The sequence below is a fragment of the Panthera tigris genome, chromosome B1 (genome assembly GCF_018350195.1).
Source record: "Panthera tigris isolate Pti1 chromosome B1, P.tigris_Pti1_mat1.1, whole genome shotgun sequence".
Lineage (NCBI taxonomy): Eukaryota > Metazoa > Chordata > Mammalia > Carnivora > Felidae > Panthera > Panthera tigris.
This window is the reverse complement of record NC_056663.1, coordinates 58,723,636-58,744,095: the sequence shown is the minus strand read 5'-3', so window position 1 is coordinate 58,744,095 and position 20,460 is coordinate 58,723,636. Positions and strand designations below refer to the sequence as shown.

Sequence of the window (20,460 nt, the reverse complement as noted above, 5' to 3'; positions counted from 1 at the left end):
CTAAAAAAGAAATAGACACAGAATTAGAACATATGAGGAGACAGAGGAATATGTCTCAAATGAAAGAACAGGATGAAAATCATAGCAAGAGAACTAAGAGGCATGGAAATAAGTAATATACCTAACAGAGAATTTAAAGTAATGATCATAAGGATGGGGGCGCCTGGGTGGCTCAATTGGTTGAGCATCTGACTCTTTGATTTCAGATCAGGTCATGATCCCAGGGTTGTAGGATCGAGCCCTGCATCGGGCTCCACACAGAGCGTACAGCGTGCTTAAGATTCTCTCTCTCTCAATGCCCCTCTCCCCAACTTACACGTGCATGCTCTCTAAAATATAAATTAACAAGTAAATAATAACCATAAGGATATTATTCACTGGACTTGAGAAAACAGTGGACCTCAGTGAGACTCCTAACATCGAGATAAAAAACATAAAAAAAGAATGAATCAGAGATTAAGGACTCTATAACTGAAATAAAAAATGTACTCAATGTTATAAATAATAGACTAAAGGAAGCAGAGGAATGGATCAGCAACCAGGACAGAGGAATGGAAAGCAATCAAGCCGAAGGGGAGAGAGGAAAAATAATAAAAAATTGACTTCAGGGCACCTGGGTGGCTCAGCTGGTTAAGCATCCAACTTCAGCTCAGGTAATGATCTCATGGCTTGTGGGTTCAATGCCACGGTCAGGCTCTGTGACAACAGCTCAGACCTGAAGCCCAGTTCAGATTCTTAACTCTGTCTCTCTCTGCCCCTCCCCCTGCTCACACTCCCTCTCAAAAATAAATAAACATAAAAAAAAATTTTTTTAAATAGACTTGGGAACTCAGTGACACCATCAAGGATAATTAATAATTCACATCATAGTGATCCCAGAAGAGAGAGAAAAGGAGTCAGAAAATGTATTTGAAGATAAAATAGCTGCAAACTTCCCTAATCTGGGAAAGGAAACAGAAATCCACATCCAGGAGACACAGCCCCCAACAAAATCAATGTAAGAAGGTCCACACCAAGGGGTGCCTGGGTGGCTCAGTCAGTTAAGCATCTGACTTCAGCTCAGGTCATGATCTCGCAGTTTGTGAGTTCGAGCTCCACGTCAGGCTCTGTGCTGACAGCTCGGAGCCTGGAGCCTGGAGCCTGCTTTGGATTCTGTTTCCCCCTCTTCCTGCCCTTCTCTTGCTGATGCTTGCGCTCTCTCCCTCTCTCTCAAAAATAAATAAACATTAAAAAAAAAGGTCCACACCAAGACAGATAGTAATTAAAATGGGAAAAAGTAGTGATAAGAAGAGAATTTTAAAAACAGTAAGAGAAGATACTTAAGTACATAAGAAACCTCATAAGGCTATCAGTGCATTTTTTTCAACAGAAACTTTACAGGCCAAAGGGAGTGGCATAATATATTCAAAGTGCTGAAAGAAAAATACCCGCAGCCAAGAATACTCCATGCAGTAAGGCTATCATCAGAATAGAAGGACAGGTGAAGAGCTTCTGAGACAAACAAAAATTAAAGAAAGTCTTAACCACTAAACCAGCTCTACAAAAAATGTTAGAAGGGACTCTTTGAGTAGAAAGAAAAGACCTTAACTGTGAGTAAGAAAAATGGGACACAAAAAAGCAGCAAAATAAGTATATGTGTAAAAATCAGTGAAAGGTTTCACAAAATGAAAGGATGTAAAATATGACACCATATACCTAAAACGTGGGGGAGAGGGAGAGTAAAGAATGTGTTCAAACTGAAGCAACCATCAAGTTAATATAGACTGCTATATGAACAGGATTTTATATACAAACATAATAGTAACCACAAATCAAAACCCAGTAGCAGATAAGCAAAATATAAAGAGAAAGGAATCCAAGTATATTACTAAGAAAGCCAACAAACCATGAGAGAAGAGAGCAAAAGAAGCAAGAAACACAGAACTACAAAAACTATCATAAAACAAGTAACAAGATGGCAATAATTATATACCTATCAATAATTATTCTGATTGTAAATGGGCTAAACACTCCAATCAAAAGACACAGAGTCATGGAATGGATAAAAAAGTAAGAACCATCTATATGGTGTCTACCAGAGACTCATTTAAGACCTAAATGCACAAGGAGATTGAAAGTGAAAGGATGGAAAGCATTTATCATGCAAATGGAACTGAACAGAAAGCTGGGGTAGCAATATTTCTAATCAGACAAACTACATTTTTAAAACAAAGAGTATAACAAGAGACAAAGGACACTACATAATCATAAAGGAAATAATCCAACAAGAAAATATAACAATTGTAAATATTTATGCACTCAACATGAAAGCAACCAAATACAAAAGCAGCTATAAAATATAAAACATAAAGGAAGTAATCAATAGTAATATAAGAATAGTAGGGGACTTTAACACTGCACTTAAATCAATGGACAGATCATCCAAAGAGAAAATAAAAATGGAAACAGTGGCTTTGAATGACACACTGGACCAGATGGATCTAATAGATATATTCAAAATATCCCATCCAAACAGCAGAATACACGTTCAAGTGCACATAGAACACACTCCAGAAAAGATCACATATTAGGCCACAAAACATGTCTCAACAAATTCAGAAAAATCAAAATCATACGATTTATATATTCTGACTACAAACCTAAGAAACAAGAAATCAACCACAAAGAAAATATCTGGCAAGAACACAACTACATGGAGATTAAATAACAAGCTACTAAACAACGAATGGGTTAACCAAGAAATCAAAGAGGAAATCAAAAAATACATAAAGACAAATGAAATTTAGTACACAATGGTCCAATATCTTTGGGATGCAGCAAAACACTGCTCTAAGAGAGAAGTTCAAACCAATATAGACCTACATCAAAAAGCAAAAATAATCTCAAATAAGCAACCTCACCCTATACCCAAAGGAGCTAGAAAAAAAGGAACAAAACCTAAATACAGTAGAATGAAAGAAATAATAAAGATTAGAGCAGAAATAAATGAAATAGAAACTAAAAAAACAGAACAGACTAATGAAACCAGATGTTGGTATTTTGAAAGTACCAACAAAATTGATAAACCTTTAGCCAGATTCATCGAAAAGAGAGAGGGCTCAAGTAGGCAAAATCAGAAATGAAAGAAGAGAAATTAACAACCAACACCACAGAAATACAAAGGATTGTAAAAGAATATTATGAAAAATTACATGCCAACATATGGACAATCCAGAAGAAACAGAAAAATTCCTAAAACCATATAACCTCCCAAAACTGAATCAGGAAGAAACAGAAAGTTTGAACAGACCAATTACCAGTAATGAAATTGAATCAGCAATATTAAAAAAAAAAAAAAAAAAAAAAAACTCCCAACAAACAAAAGTCCAGGACCAGACAGCTTCACAGGTGAATTCTACCAAACATTTAAGGAAGAGGGAATACCTATGCTTCCAAACTATTCCAAAATAGAAGAGGAAGGAAAATCCAGATTCATTCTATGAGGCCAGCTGACACCAAAACCAGATAAAGACACTACAGAGGAACCTGCATGGCTCAACTGGTTGAGCTTAGGCCATGACCCCATGCTTTGGGGGTTCGAGCCCTGCATTGGGCTTTCTGACGTCAGGGTGAAGCCTGCTTCAGATCCTCTGCCTGCCCCCCGCCCCTCCGCACCTCCCCTGCTCACTCTCTCAAAAATAAACCTCTTTTTAAAAAAAGACACTACAAAAAGAGAAAACTACAGGCCACTATCTCTGATGAACAAAGATACAAAAGTCCTCAACAAATATTAGCAAACTGAATCTAACAATACACTGAAAAATTATTCACCATGATCAAGTGGAATTTATCCCTAGGATGCAAGAGTGGTTCAACATTTGCAAATCAAGTAATGTGATATATCAACAAAGGAAAGTATAAAAACCATACGATTATTTCAATAGGTGCAAAAAAAGCATTTCATAAAGTACATCATCAATTTATGATAAAAACCCTCAACAAAGCAGGTCTAGAGGGAATATACTGCAACGTAGTAAAGGCCATATATGAAAGACCCACAGCTAATATAATACTCAGTGGTGAAAAATAGAGCTTTTCCCCCAAGGTCAAGAAGAAGACAAGGATGTCTACTCTCACCACTTTTATTCAACATAGTACTGGAAGTCCTAGCCACAGCAATCACACAAAATAAAGGAATAAAAGGCATCCAAATTGGTAAGGAAAAAGTAAAACTCACTATTTGTAGATAGCAGGATCCTATACATAGAAAACCTAAAAGACCACCAAAAAACTACTAGAACTAATAAATGAATTCAAGAAGGTCATGGGATACAAAATCAATGTAGAGAAATCCATTGCATTTCTATACACTGATAATGAAATAGCAGAAAGAGAACTTAAGAAAACCATTCCACTTACAAATGCACCCAAAACAATAAAGTACCTAGGAATAAACTTAACCAAGAGGGTGAAAAACCTATACTCTGATAATTATAAAGCACTGATGAAAAAAACTTGAAGACACAAAAAAATGGAAAGATATTCCATGTTCACAGACTGGAAGAACAAAAATTGTTAAAATGTACATACTACCCAAAACAATCTACTGATTTAATGCAATCCCTATCAAAATACCAACAGCATTTTTCACAGAATTAGAACAATCCTAAAATTTTGTATGAAACCTCAAAACATGCCAAAGGGCAAAAGCAATCTTGAAAAAGAACAAAACTGGAAGTATCACAATCTCAGATTTCGAGATACTACAAAGATGTAGCAATCAAAACAGTATGGTACTGGCACAAAAACAGACACATACATTAGTAGAAAAGAAGAGAGGGGCGCCTGGGTGGCTCAGTCGGTTAAGCGTCCGACTTCAGCTCAGGTCATGATCTCACGGTCCGTGAGTTCGAGCCCCGCGTCGGGCTCTGGGCTGATGGCTCAGAGCCTGGAGCCTGCTTCCGGTTCTGTGTCTCCCTCTCTCTCTGCCCCTCCCCCATTCATGCTCTGTCTCTCTCTGTCTCATAAATAAATAAACGTTAAAAAAAATTAAAAAAAAAAAAAAAGAAAAGAAAAGAAGAGAGAGCCCAGGAATAAATCCATCATTATATGGTCAATTTATCTTTGACAAAAGAGGCAAGAATATGCAATTGGCAAAAGTCTCTTCAACAAAAGATGATGGGAAAACTGGACAGCTACATGAAAATGAATAAAACTGAACCACTTTCTTACATCATACACAAAAATACACTCAAAATGGCTTAAGGAACTAAATGTGAGACCTGAAACCATAAAAACCTTAGAAGAGAGCACAGACAGTAATTTCTCTGATACCAGCTGTAGCAACATATTTCCAGATCTGTGTCCTGATCCAAGGGAAACAAAAGCAAAAATTAATGACTGGGACTACATCAAAATTGTATTTAATGCTGCAATAAACATAGGGGTGCACAGCAAAGGAAACAATCAACAAAACTAAAAGGCAACCTTCAGAATGGGAGAGGATATTTGCAAATGACATATCTGATAAACATTATCCAAAATATATAAAGAACTTACATAACTCACCACCAAAAAAACCAAATAATCCAATTCAAAATGGCAGAAGACATGAACAGGCCTTTCTTCAAAGAAGACATACAGATTGCCAACAGACACATGAAAAGATGCTCAACATCACTCATCATCAGAGAAATGAAAATCAAAACCACAATGAGATACCGCCTCACACCTGTCAGAATGGCTAGAATCAAAAACACAGGAACATCTGGGTGTCTCAGTCGGTTGAGCATCTGACTTCGGCTCAGGTCACAATCTCATGGCTCATGAGTTTGAGCCCCACATTGGGCTCTGTGCTGACTGCTCAGAGCCAGGAGCCTGCTTCAGATTCAGTGTCTCCTTCTCTCTCTGCCCCTCCTCTGCTCACGCTCTCTCTCTCCTTGAAAAATATTTAAAAAAAATTTTTTAAACACAATAAACAAGTGTTGGTGAGGATATAGAGAAAAGGGAACCCTCATGCACTGTTGGTGGGAATGAAAACTGGTACAGCCACTCAGGAAAACAGTATAGAAGTGCCTCAAAAAATTAAAATAGAACTACCATATGATTCAGTAAGTCCCCTACTGATTATTTACCCAAAAAATCAAAAACACTAATTTAAAAAGATGCATACACCCCTATGTTTATTGCAGCATTAAGTACAATAGGCCAAATTATGGAAGCAGCCCAAGTGTCCATCAATAGATGAATGGATAAAAAAGATGTGTGTATAAATAAATATATATATAGACACACACACATATATATACACACATATACACATATACATACATCTATACACATATGTATGTATATCTGTATACACACATATACATATATATACATACACAAACATATATACATACACAAACATATAAACCTCTATATACACATACATACACAAATGTATATACATACACACACACACACACACATATTCCATGTGATGGAATATTACTTAGGCATAAAAAAGAATAAGATTTTTGGGACGCCTGGGTGGTTCAGTCAGTTAAGCATCCAACTCTTGATTTCAGCTCAGGTGTGATCTCAGGGTTCATGAGATCGAGCCCTGCATTGGGCTCTGCAATGGCAGCATGGAATCTGTTTGGGATTCTCTCTCTCCTTCTCTCTCTGCCCCTTCCCCACTTGCACACGTGAACTCTTTCTCTCAAAATAAATGAACTTAAAAAAAAAAAAACAGTAAGACCTTGCAATTCGCAACAATGTGGATGGATCTAGAGAGTATAATGCTAGTGAAATAAGTCACAGAAAAACAAATACCATATTTTCACTCATATGTGAAATTTAAGAAACAAAACAAAGAAAAGAAGGAGACAAACCAAAATACAGACTCTTAACTAGAGAACAAATTGATGGTTACCAGAAGGGAGGTGGGTGGGGTGATGGGTGAAACAGGTGAAGGGGAGCAAGAGTACATTTATCTTGATGAGCACTGAGTAATGTAGAGAATTGTTGAATCACTATACTGCACTCCTGAAACTAATATAACACTATATTAAACACTATATATACAGCAATTAAAATTAAAACTAAATAAATAAAAGAATCTGTATAACTCTTTATGAATGATATCAAATAAACATATAAGATACCACAATATGAATAAAAAAACAAAATCCCCAAAAAATGTGCAATCCATTATTTGTAAAAAGATATGTATAGGATGTTAACATTTATATAGCATAAAAAAAGCAAAAAATCATGTACAGTATGCTATCACTCGTATATGCTTTATATTAATATTTCAAATATTTCTGAAATACAAGATAGTGGTAACAATGGTTAAACCCAAAGAAGTAAAACAGGTGGCTCAAAGATAGGAATAGAGGGCAAACTTTTTATTGTTACAGAACATGGGAATTTTGTGCCAGATGCATGTATCAAAAACCAAACTATCAAAAGAAAAAAAAAGGTGTAAATGTGTATATATGTGTGTGAGAGACAGAGAAGGTTAAACAGGCCCTGAGAAAGGGATGGAGGAGAAGCGATTCTAAAATAAAATGTTTAGGGTGACCTGCGTGGCTCAGTCAGTTAAGCTTCTGACTTCGGCTCAGGTGGTGATCTCAGTTTGTGAGCTTGAGCCCTGCATCGGGCTCTGCACCGTCCAGAGCCTGCCTAGGATTCTCTCTCGCCCCCTCTCTGCCCCTCCTCCACTTTCCTTCTCTGTCTCTCTCTCTCTCTCCCCCCCCACTTCAAATAAATAAATAAACTTAAAAGATACTTGCGAAGTAAAATGTTTAAGCTCTAGGACATAAACTGTAATATTTTCTGCTGCTTATAATACATCTATTATTAATTTTGGGATAAATACTACTTAAAATGTAAGGTCAACAGAAAAGCCTTTTTTCGACAAGGGACGTACTGATCTGTTCTGTATTTCTTCAAACATTCAAACATCCAAGTGTCCACTATGTGCCAGGCACTTCGCACAAGATGCTAGGGATACAGAAATATAATTCCCACCATTATCGCCAATGGGCTCACACAATAATGGAGAAACATACTCTGAAACTCACAAAAACCACCAACACATAAAATGCTTGAAGTTGGGGCAAAAAGACTATAAGACAAGTGACTAAGCCTCAATGCATGTTAGAAAATGACTAAGAGTTTAACAAAAACATAGTAATGAGGATATGAACCACAACCAACGAGCAAAGCATGCACTTAGCTGACTAACTCAATAGCTAATTATAACCCTCTTCTCCTTCATTACTCCTCAACTGAGAAGCTGAAAAAAAATCCCAGATTTTCTCATTTCGAGTATCCCCTACAGCCAGAGTGGTCACTGACCCAGTTTTGGCCAATAAGACGTAAGAGGAAATCTGAACAATGGCTTCTAAAAAAGCATTTGTTTACCTTACTAAATGAACAGATTTAAGAAGACCTGCTGGTACTGCCTCCTTCTTTCAGCCTTAGATGAAAACATCTGCCTAAATTCCAAGAGCCATCTTGGGACAAGGTGAAAAGCATTAGGCTGAAAAACTTAGACTAAGAATGCAGAAGAGAAGAGCCTGAATCTTGGTAACACTCCTAAACTACCAGACATGCCCTGTTATAGGACTGCTTATGTTTGAGACTTCGTGTTAGGTGAGTTAATTAAATATCTTTTCCACTTAAGCCAATACTGGTTAGATTCTCTATTACCTGCAGCAAAAAGTAATCCAAATTTAGCCTCAAAGAAAAGCTTTTTTCAAGTAGACACAGAAGTTAGATTTTGGCAGCACCAATGAGGAACAAACTGAATGCTAACACCTATAACCAAGTATGATATTGAAAAGCTGCCATTAAAGATATAAAAATTACTTTCGAAACAGACATAAAACTTAAGAGGATAAAAATCACAGAATGTAGGAAAATAAAAATAACAAAATTAAAAGGTGATAGCTACAGACAAGCAAAAACACAGAGCAGTATATAAATACCTGAGTAAAATGTATAATCCAGATACCCAAATATACAGTAATACAAAATAATCCCGCACTTTCTCAATGATTAAAATTTTACTTTATAAATTTAGGGATGTAAAGTGTATACTTATGATATGTAGTATTATAATCCAGTTATATATTTATACGCCTGGAAATACTATTTTCTCCCCACTCACATGTCTTATAGAATAACTTTATCCAAACATTTCACATCTGTCTTCAATATAGGCGTCTTTTATTGATTCTTCTATAAGTTTTTCCAATACACATGGCCTTCATTTTTCCTTTTAACTTAAATTGAAGACAGCACTTTTTTTAAAGCTTATTTATTTTGAGAGAAAGAGAGAGCAGGGGAGGGGCAGAGAGGGAGGGAGAGAGAGAATCTCAAGCAGGCTCCACATTCTCAGCACAGAATCTGACTCCGGGCTAGATCTCAAGAACCATGAGATCATAACCTGAGCCAAAATCAAAGGTCAGACACTTAACTGACTGAGCCACGCAGGCACCCCAAAGACAGCAATTTTTAAAATCTGTTTATGTTGTCAATGCAATTTTTTCTGTGCCCTAAATTCCCATATGCATAATGTTGGGACTTAAAAAAAAAAAATCACACTGGTGGTCTTATTTGTATGATTGTCACAACAGAACCATACTGCCTTTTAAGTGACTTTATAAGATTTACTTACAATGGTATCTAACAATGACATCAATATTTCATTTCTTTGATGCCTCTTTTGTTTTTAACATTTTTTATTTATTTTTGAGACAGAGAGAGAGAGAGAGAGAGCGAGAGCGCAAGTGAGGGAGGGGCAGAGAGAGAGGGAGACACAGAATCCAAAGCAGACTCCAGGCTCTGAGCTGTCAGCACAGAGCCTGATGCAGGGCCCAAACCCACAAACTGTGAGATAACCTGAGCCAAAGTCAGACGCTTAACCGACTGAGCCACCCAGGCGCCCCTAAAATTGACGGATTTTAAATGTTTGCATATATAAGTTATTTTTAATCATTTTAGAGAACATTTGTATTTTAGAGCTTCTAAAAGCTCTTACTGAAACTACAGAGGTTCAAAGAACTACATGGATTACAATGAGATCATTCAGGTAAGGTAGAAATATATATGAATTACCAGATAAAGTTGTATCATATAAATTATAGAATGAAGTATAAGCCAAGGTTGGAAAGTGAGAGAGACACAGGAACTCTTACTTCCTTTAGTCTAACAATTCCACTCCTACAGAAATACTATGATAGTACACAGACACCTGTACAAGGATATTCAGTGCAACATTATCTGCAATAGTGAAAAACTAAAAACAACCTAAGTGTCCCTAACAGAAAACTAGCTAAATAAACTGTGATAGAACTATACAATGCACACAATGGGATATGCTGCAGTTGTTATAAGAAAGTTATAAAGAATGTGGTGCATCAATACATAATGACATGGAAAGAAATCCATGAGATATAAAGTGAAAAGAGCAAGATGCAGAAATAGATAATGTCATCCCACTTGTTTTTAAATGTTAAAAACTGTATGTATATGTTTGTTCCAGAAACTACAATAAAGAAACACTGAATTCGTAACACTGACTATTTACCCCTAGGGGAACGGAAAAGAAGATGGAGTGAGAGGAACAGAGAATTTAGGCTCGTGCCAGCTGTACTTTTTGAATGTTTACCATGAACATGTATTCCTTTAAAATTAAATAGCAGTATTAGGGATGCGTGGATGGCTCAGTCAGTAGAGCATCTGACTTCGGCTCAAGTCATGAATTCACAGATGGTGAGTTCGAGCCCCACGTCAGGCTCTGTACTAACAGCTCAGAGCCTGGAGCCTGCCTCGGATCCTGTGTTTCCTTCTCTCTCTGTTGCTCCTTTGCTTGCTCTCTCTCTCTCAAAAATAAATAAAGATTAAAAAATAATAATAAATAAAATTAAATAGCATTAAAAGAAAACAACCTTATTTAAAGAATGTGCTACCTCTTGACTCATTTAGATGTTTCTATGTGAAGCATTCTATACAACTACAAAACACCTGCTAGAATATTTGTTGACATATATTCAAACCTTTTATTTGAAATATTAAAATTTTGGTAATGAAAGAGAAATTAAACTAAAGGAGAAGCAAGGATAAAGATAAAGGAAATTCAGGGTCATGGGAAGGAGAAGATGGTTAACACTGTACCCTTTCACTTGTATAAATCCTCACTTCACTGCCATCATAAATAAATGAACTGAGTACCTTATGATATGTGTCAATTGATCCCTATCTTTTTAAGTATGTTCTCCTTTAGTACGTACCATGTTAATTTGGGAACAAGGATACTTTTGCTCTAATTCAGACTCTGAAACTGGTATGCGATTTGACCCTGAAACAAACATTTAAACTATCTACTACTTTCGATCTAAATTATTTTTCTGTTAAGAATCACTGTGCTGGCTGAAGTGCTGAATTGTGATTAGGGGAAACTGTGTTTCTGAAACACAATAAAGGCAAGGAAGGCTATTACTGGAACCCAATACATTTGTTAAGGTTCCTCTTTTCCTCTCTTGCCAAATAGCCATATTTAATGAAAAACTGCAAAAAATATAGGACTTTCAAACACTTAGATCCTGCAGTGATCATGGTTTGAGTTATTCCACTTGGCAAAACAGACCACACCCAGCCAAGATGCTGCAGAGGGCAAAGAAGGACAAGTAATTGGTTGAGGAAGGAGAAAAAAACTATGATTATAAATTTAGGACTCAAGCAACAGAAAATCAGGAGCTGAAGTAGCTTTTTTTGGTTTCTTTTTTTCTTCTTCTTTTCAACCCATTTCCTTAAATAAACAGTAGTGTTGTTAACTAAAAAATAAATACATACATATATACACAAATAATCTGTTTTATAATTTATAGGGATTTATGATAACAATGGGAAAGACTTCCAAAGGACTTCAACAAACCATCTTCACCTGCCTTTAGAGAAGCTTTGCTTTATCTTAGCTCCTGCACTACCAAATATATATTTCCAAAAACAGCATTATAGCTATGACATTTCAAGAACCTGAGAATACGGTCAACATACCTCAGTATCACAATAATGAGGTATACTAGAACACAAGTGATTAGGATACTTTCTAAAGACCACAACATTTTCTTAGTGGCAGTAGTGGTAGTGGTTAAAGGAAGCTTTGTTTAAAATGACATGTTACTGGGGCGCCTGGGTGGCTCAGTTGGTTAAGCGGCCAACTTCGGCTCAGGTCATGATTTCGCAGTCTGTGAGTTCGAGCCCCGCGTCGGGCTCTGTGCTGACAGCTCAGAGCCTGGAGCCTGTTTCAGATTCTGTGTCTCCCTCTCTGTGACCCTCCCCCATTCATGCTCTGTCTCTCTCTGTCTCAAAAATAAATAAACGTTAAAAAAAATTTTTTTTAATAAAAAATAAAATGACATGTTACTGTTTTTGCTTTGTCCAAATTCTTAAATTTAACCACATTGCTTCTTTTTAAGCAATTACAGTACCAGTGAGGCAATATAAAATTACACACAGACAATGTGGTGTTAGTGTTAGGTAGAAGAGACAGCAGCAGTGGAAGTAATGCCCTGAGACAGAGTCCCAAGTCCTTAAAGGAGAAAGACAAGGACAAGAGCTAGAGGCAAGGACAGTGACAGATAAGCCACACATTAAAAGCCCTGGGGCACAACAACCTCACCTTCAGGCTTCCAAGACCTTGGGGTGTTCTCCTCCTTTCCTCTACCACCTCTGCCCAGGGTAACCCCTAGAGTTATTACAATGCATTTGCATTGATGTACTGCCCTGCCCTGGAGAAGGGCTGCCTTGAGTTTCAGGTACAAATCCCAGTGGGGTCAAAAACTACCCCTCTCAATCCGTGGGAGGAGTTTCCTATTAAAGACCACCCCACTGTAAGTCACTGCGCCTCCCAAACCAGAGAGACCCAATAACATCCAATCCCAAAACAACCTATGGTAGATTCTACCAGCTCTCCCACCTGGTAGAGTGTACTTTTGCTTTAATAAACTGCTTTGTGCTTGTTACTTCCCTCCTGGCTGTCTTTATTCCAGCGAGTATCGCACGTGAATCTCCTTGTGGGGAATCCAAGGACCAAGACCTCCATTCACACAATGCAGACTCTCCGACTGGTAACATTAGTATTATCCTAGAATCAAGCTGATACTCATATACATATGTATGGAAGCAAAAATTATATGCTTTTCTTCCTGAAAATACGTTAGAAGGAAAATATCCAAAAGTTGTCACATGGCTTAGTTCTTTTGAACTCTTGCAAAATTTATCTGACCTTCAAATGATTCTCTATACTGGACAATATTTGGATGCTTCATGTTTGCCAACACTGCAACTTCTCTCCTTGACTCTTCCCTTTCTTTACTGGACATCTTAAATGGGAGAGAAAAAGAAAACATTAAATTAAACCATCAATAAACAATCTAAAAGTCCATCAGTAAGAGAGTGGTTAAAATATAACAGTACCAATAAAGCACAGTCCAAATAACAAAATAAAGACAGAAGTTAAAGAGAATGAGTTGAATCCACAAGTAAAAACATTTTAAGATGTTCAAACTAGATTAAGTTACACAACAGCAGGTGTTGTATTTTTTTAAACACTTAAACACATAAACACAAGCACACATCACAGAAAAAAATATGAAAGGATATACACACTATTCTGAAATTAATGGTTCTCTTTGGGATTATGGCAGCCTTTCACTTTGGGTTATGCATTGTCATGTTTGTTTTTGTTCTCTAAGGGTGAGCCCTACTGAAACCAGACTATTAGTTGAATAACCAAAGAAAAAAAATACTTACTCTTGAGATGTTAATTTCCTTGATAACATATTGTCTGTCATCTTCTGTAGATTTAACAAGAATAGCTTTTCCAAATGAACCTTCTCCAATCTTCTGTAGTCTAATATACTTCTCCATGGTTCTTTTTCTAAGGCATCTTAACAGATATACTAGACATTAAAGAAAAGTAACAGTTAACAGAGATAAAGCATGTCTTCCATAACAATTATGTCAAATTCAATTCTAATTCCTTAGTGACTTGCTTACTTTAAAAAAAATACTTAAAATCTTAAAATTAGATTAACTTTATCTCAATTTTACTCATACAACCTAGTTATAGTTCAAAAGAGAAAAACAGTGACATTTCAATGTTATAAGAATGCTTTGCTACAACAGATAGGGGCGCCTGGGTGGCTCAGTCGGTTAAGTGTCCGACTTCGGCTCAGGTCACGATCTCATGGTCTGTGAGTTCGAGCCCCGCGTCAGGCTCTGGGCTGACAGCTCAGAGCCTGGAGCCTGCTTCTGATTCTGTGTCTCCCTCTCTCTCTGCCCCTCCCCCATTCATGCTCTGTCTCTCTCTGTCTCAAAAATAAATAAACGTTAAAAAAAAAAAAAAAGAATGCTTTGCAAAGTCAAATACTGTATATACTTAACGTACAGAGACAAAATTTTTCCTATGTGAGTTAATTAGCAGCATTATTTTATTATCTCCAATAAGAATGCATTTCCCAAAATTATTTCATTCTCTCTTATTAGACATTAAATTATTTACATTGTTTGTTATTATAGAAAAACTTTAAAATTTCTGTACATACATTTTTATGTACTTATTATAAGGATTTCTTTGGGATAAATTATTAGTTCAAAGAATATGCACATGTTAAAATTTTGAAACATAGAGCTTAAATGTTTTACAGACATGTTATTTTTTTTTCCTAAGAAATAGAGAGCACACAAGTGCAGGAGATGGGTGGAAAGGGAGAGAGAATCTCAAGCAAGCTCCATGCCCAGCAGAGAGTATGACAGGGAACTTGATACCACAATCCTGAAGGCATGACTGGAGCCAAAACCAACAGCCGGATGTTCAAGACTGAGCCACTCAGGCACCCCTACTAATATTCTAACCAGCAGTGTACAAAAGTACCTCTTCCTAGATACCCTTTTAACACCGGTTATTATTTATTAAAATCTCTGAGAAGCCATAAAGGATAGTAGTTAATGAGCACTAAAACTTTAAGTTGGGGAGCCTGAATTTAAATCCTGACTTTATCACTTTTTTATTATGTGACATTGGACAAGTTACTCAGCTTTATGTGTCTCAGTTTGCTCATCTGTAAAATGTGGATAACAATTGTACATACTTACAGAACTACTGGGAGGATTAGTTAATTTCAGTATTCTATTGTAGAATAATGCCTGACACATAGTGAGCACTGTCACTGTTGTTACTGTTACTCATTACATTCAACAGGGAAATGGTGCCTCATTTTTATTTGAATTTCTGCTGCTTATCAGTTAATTTGAAAAATTCTTCCACATTTATTGAACATTTGTATTTCTTCTTTTTTGAACTACTCATTCATGTTCTTTGTTCGTTTTCTACTGGAATAGTCTTTTTATTAATTTGTAAAAGTCCCTTTTTAATGAAGATGTTAGCCCTCTCCATCATAAATATTTTTTCCTTATATGCTATCTGCCTTTCTATTTTATTTACATATAAAAATTTATTTTGATATTATTTTGATATTAATTAAACATGTTATTAATCTTCATATTTCTGCCTTTGGTATCATAATTAGACCCTTACCATACCAAGGTACTTGACTAGGGTCATTAGTAACTTTAGTAATAGTAATTTCAGGAAAGTGATGGGTGGGATAGAAGCCAGAGTCCAATCCTAGTTGGCAAAAGCTTAAAAAAAGTCAAAGGGAAGGAAGAGGGAAAGAGAGTGAAATGGTCACAATCATTAGCACAGTCTATTGGCAAGATTACCCCAAATTATAGTAAATTAATTCACTGTATTAATTTAAAACTAATAAATACTTAATTTGTCTAACTTGTTCTTTTCTATGTCTATTCACATCAAGCAGGCCTTCAATGTAGGATTCCCTTCTAGGAGAAAATGGCCTTGTCATGAAGACCGCATAAATATTTCTGTGACAGTTTACCATATTTCTCATGATAAATTAACAAATCCATGTTCTCATTTCATCCATCAATACTAAATTTGTTTAATTTTACTTTGCCTCTAAAATATGATCCAATCTCCTTAAATGACAAAATTTATATTCAGGACCTGTAAGACTAAAGTCCAGAACCCAGCTTCTGGTAAAATCAATGGGATAATTATGCCTGAGGAACTTCCGTGGGAAAGAGCCTTCTTCTATCGTAGAAAACATTACAACCACATTACATTTCAAAATTTCTGTAAGATATGACAAGGCTTTTAGCAACTTTAAGAAAAATAGGAAATTAACTATTACAATAACTATATAGTATCATCAGTGAGTTAAAGAAGTCACTCCAAACATACTCTCAAGTCCAAGATGGTCAACTGGCATAATATAATGGCTATCTGGACACCAGCCAGAATGTAATGATTTCTCCCAGACATGAATATATTATATTACCATGCTATTTAGGAAAAAATAGCAAGATAAACTCATCTTAGAAAACTAAATTTCACAAATCAAATTACATTAAATAATAACCATATAATAAGATTATTTCACAATCATCATTATTCTGTGACTGCTGCCAAGAAAGAGAAACAAAATTAGTCAATTTGGCTCTGCCTCAAAATTCAGTTGCCAATTCCTTTCCAGGGACCACACTGATGAGACAGAAGTTCCAAGAGTCCCTAGTACCACACCCTACTGCCTACCACATTCCTGAGCACTGTGGTTCTGACAACTCAGTGTAGGAGAATCTGCTGCTCCTGGTAGTGAAGAACGATGATTCTAATTGCCAGCAAATATTGTCAAGTGCAGAAAGCTTTCTGAACAATAAAAGGCTTGTGGTCAATGGATTTCAGAGCAACTCACAAGTCCTTTTCTGCAGAGTCTACACTAAACTACTGTTGTACACTGGAGGAAGGGGAAAACATGAAAAGATAGAGTACTTTCGGTGCCTTACAACATATTTAACCAAGCTACTTATTTCCTAGTCATGAGACTTCTCGGCTGCATTAAAATCCTAAAAGATTTTTCAAACTAAATGAAAGGGGCGCCTGGGTGGCGCAGTCGTTAAGCGTCCGACTTCAGCCAGGTCACGATCTCGCGGTCTGTGAGTTCGAGCCCCGCATCAGGCTCTGGGCTGATGGCTCGGAGCCTGGAGCCTGTTTCCGATTCTGTGTCTCCCTCTCTCTCTGTCCCTCCCCTGTTCATGCTCTGTCTCTCTCTGTCCCAAAAATAAATAAAAAACGTTGAAAAAAAAAAAATTTAAAAAAAAAAAAAAAAAAAAAAACTAAATGAAAAATAATAAAAAAATGTACAATAGGCTTACACATCCAAAATCATCATAATGTATAACTGAAAGACCATCATAATCCTGTTCTAATTTCATATTCGTAATAAACCAAAATTACAAATGTTTGTCCTTTCTGTGCTTCAGCTTCCAACATCAAATGAAAATCACAATACCAACTTGACACTATTCTTAAAGTCTCTAACAATTATATCAATGTAATCTCTATAATATATACCTGATATTAAAGATATTCAAAGCATAAAATCAAAGATGTTTTTGATATTTAAGCTTTCCAAAGAGTTATGTGATATAACAAATAAAATGATGGATTTGGAAAAACTATGTGACCAAAAGCAAACCACCTGATTTCTCTGCAACTTGTTTCCTTCATCTAAAAACACTAACAATTTAGGACACCTGGTGTGGCTCAGTCAGTTGCATGTCTGAGTTTGGTTCAGGTCATGATCTCACGGCTCATGAGTTCAAGCCCTGAGTCAGGCTCTGTGCTGACACCTCAGAGCCTGGACCCTGTTTTAGATTCTGTGCCTCCCTCTCTCTCTGCCCCTCCCCATCTCTGTCTATCTCTCTCTCAAAAATAAATAAACATTTTTAAAAACTAAAAAAAGATAAATAAAAACACTAACATTTTAAAGATAATACTACCTTAAGGGCCCTACCAACTTTACTAGTCTATAATTCAAAGAAAATTAAAAAGTTAGGTCACAAAACAGTACACTTCAACATTGTTTAGAATTGTACCATTAGCCACAAACAGTAGGAATGACAGAGAAATGCAGCCAAAGTCTTTCCTTCAGAGAAATCAAAAAACACAAGAGTAATTTCTTCAGCCTGTATCTTTAAAAAGTCAAAAAATAAATTGCAATTTGGAGTTAAACATATCAAACTGAACATACATATTTACCTCTACTTCTTTCCCAGACCTAACACAACTTTAAAGGGATCAAAATGGCAGAACAGGAGAGAAAATAACAGCAATAAATTTCTGGAAGCTGACAAACACATGAACAAGCAGCAACCAACTTAGGAAACTAGAAAAAGTTGTACTGTAACCCAGCAGGGGAAAATAAGTCAATTTCCACTACAAATTAGCTCAATAACAGGAAGAAAAAGGTGCCTCTGTGAGGGAGGATAATACCAGAACTAAAACAGGATTGGCTGAAAGGCTGTGTAATAGCATGAGACACACAGTTTGCCTCCTCCACCTCACCTAATCAGGTGGCCACCCCTCTCTCATGCCGGCAAAAGACTATAGATGTCTCTAGATTAGAGATACCAACATAGCTGAGAATGGTACCATCCATGATGTGGGAGATTAAGTGAAGGTCTACATAATAAATGGTACCAGCCATGATTCTGTAGCTTGTATCAGACCATCCTACCTCCAAAAACAACCAAAATACTGAGTAAAATATATAAAACAACAGACAGGAATTGAGGGGCTATAATCATTGAGAGGTGGGAAAATGCTAATAAGTTCCACATTCACCCCAGCCTTCTCCCTAGAGACATTTTCCAAACTGTGACGTAGCACCATGGAGCTTAAGTAGAAAGCACCAATCCTATTGAGCTAAGGAGAAGAGAGGTCAGAGTTTAAGGCTGCCAAAATCCTGGAGAGAAGGAAAAAGAACAGAAAAAGCCCCAAATTCTGCACATAAATTCCTCTCCTGTCAGTTAGCCCATTCCCAAGTTGTGCATACTCAGAGCAAGACTAAAACAGACTAGTCCTAACAAAGCCTAACACCAATTTTGATAGGATAAAAGAGTAATCTGCTAATACTCCCATCAGCCTGTCAGAAAACATAACAAATTTTTTGGAAGATACATGTTCCAGAGCCTCTATGACTTTCATTCACAACATCCAGTATCCAGTCAAAAATCATGAGGCGTGGGGCACCTATGTGGCTTAGTGGGTTGAACAGCTGACTCTTGATTTCAGTTCAGCTCATGATCCCAGGGTTGTGGGATGGAGCTCCGCATCAGGCTCCATGCTTATGCAGAGCATGGAGCCTGCTTACGATTCTCTCTCTCTCTACCCCCCTCCCTCTCCTCCACTTGTGAAAGAAAGAAAGAAAGAAAGAAAGAAAGAAAGAAAGAAAGAAAGAAAATAAATTAAGGGAGCCTGGGTGGCTCAGTTGGGTTAAGTATCCAACTCTTGATTTCGGCTCAGGCCATGATTTCACATTCTTGGTATATAGTCCTGAGTTGGGCTCTGCGCTGACAGTGTGGAGCCTGCTTGGGATTCTCTCTCTCCCTCTCTCTCTCCGTACCCCCTCCCCACTCTCACTCCTGTTCTCTCCCTCTCAAACAAATATTTTTAAAAACTTATGAGGCCTATAAAAAAAAAAAAACAAAAGAACCAAATAACCAAAACCAAAAGAAATAAACAATAGAAATAGAATTACAAATGACTCAAATATGGACATATCATAGAGGATTTTAAATAACCATGAATAGTATGTTCAAGAAAATAAGAGGAAAAGATGAACAAAAGTGATTTTTTTTAAAGATGGAGAATTTCAACAAAGAACTAAAATTTATTTTTTAAAAGTAAATGAACATTCCAGAACTAAAATAGAAGATATCTGAAATTAAGAAGGCATCACATGGTTTTTACACAAGATAGGATATAGAAGACAGGTTTTTAACCTGGAAAATGAATCAACAGAAAATATTCAAGGGGCACCTGGGTAGCTCAGTTGATTAAGTGTCTGACTCTTTATTTCGGCTCAGGTCATGAACTCACAGTTTGTGATTTCTGAGCCCCACGTCGGGCTCCGTGCTAACTGCAAGGAGCATGCTTGGAATCCTCTCTCTCCCTTTTTCTCCCTCTCAGCGCTGCACCCCCCTCCCCACTTACTGGATCTCTCTCCCTCAAAATAAATGAATAAAACTAAAAAAAAAAAAAAAAAAAAGGAAAATAGAAAGAAAACACAAGCACACAAAAGAAAAATAGGGAGGAAGACTTAATATTAAAAAAGATTTGTTTTTTAATTTTTAAAGTTTGAGAGAGAGAGAGAATATGAATGGTGGGGGGGCAGAGAGAGAGGGGGGACAGAGGATCCAAAGCAAGCTCTGCATTAACAGCAGAGAGCCTCATGCAGGGCTTGAACTCATGAAATGTGAGATCATGACCTGAGCTGAAGTTGGATGTTTAACCAACTGAGCTACTCAGGCACCCCAAATCAGAAAACTTTTAAT

The 20,460-nt window shown here is 36.7% G+C and overlaps 1 protein-coding gene across 7 annotated transcripts in view; it reads right to left on the bottom strand.

Moving 5' to 3' along the window:
* The window catches only part of NEK1 (NIMA related kinase 1), a 215,972-nt gene that overhangs the window by 191,139 nt on the left and 4,373 nt on the right, over window positions 1-20,460 (bottom strand). For all 7 annotated transcript variants that reach the window (XM_042983644.1, XM_042983645.1, XM_042983649.1 and 4 more), the window contains exons 3-4: window positions 13,795-13,943; window positions 13,268-13,364 (exon numbers count right to left, since the gene is read on the bottom strand). In XM_042983644.1, the coding sequence (XP_042839578.1) occupies window positions 13,268-13,364; window positions 13,795-13,911 (214 nt within the window). In that variant the 5' untranslated portion in view covers window positions 13,912-13,943. The remainder of the gene's footprint in view (window positions 1-13,267; window positions 13,365-13,794; window positions 13,944-20,460) is intronic.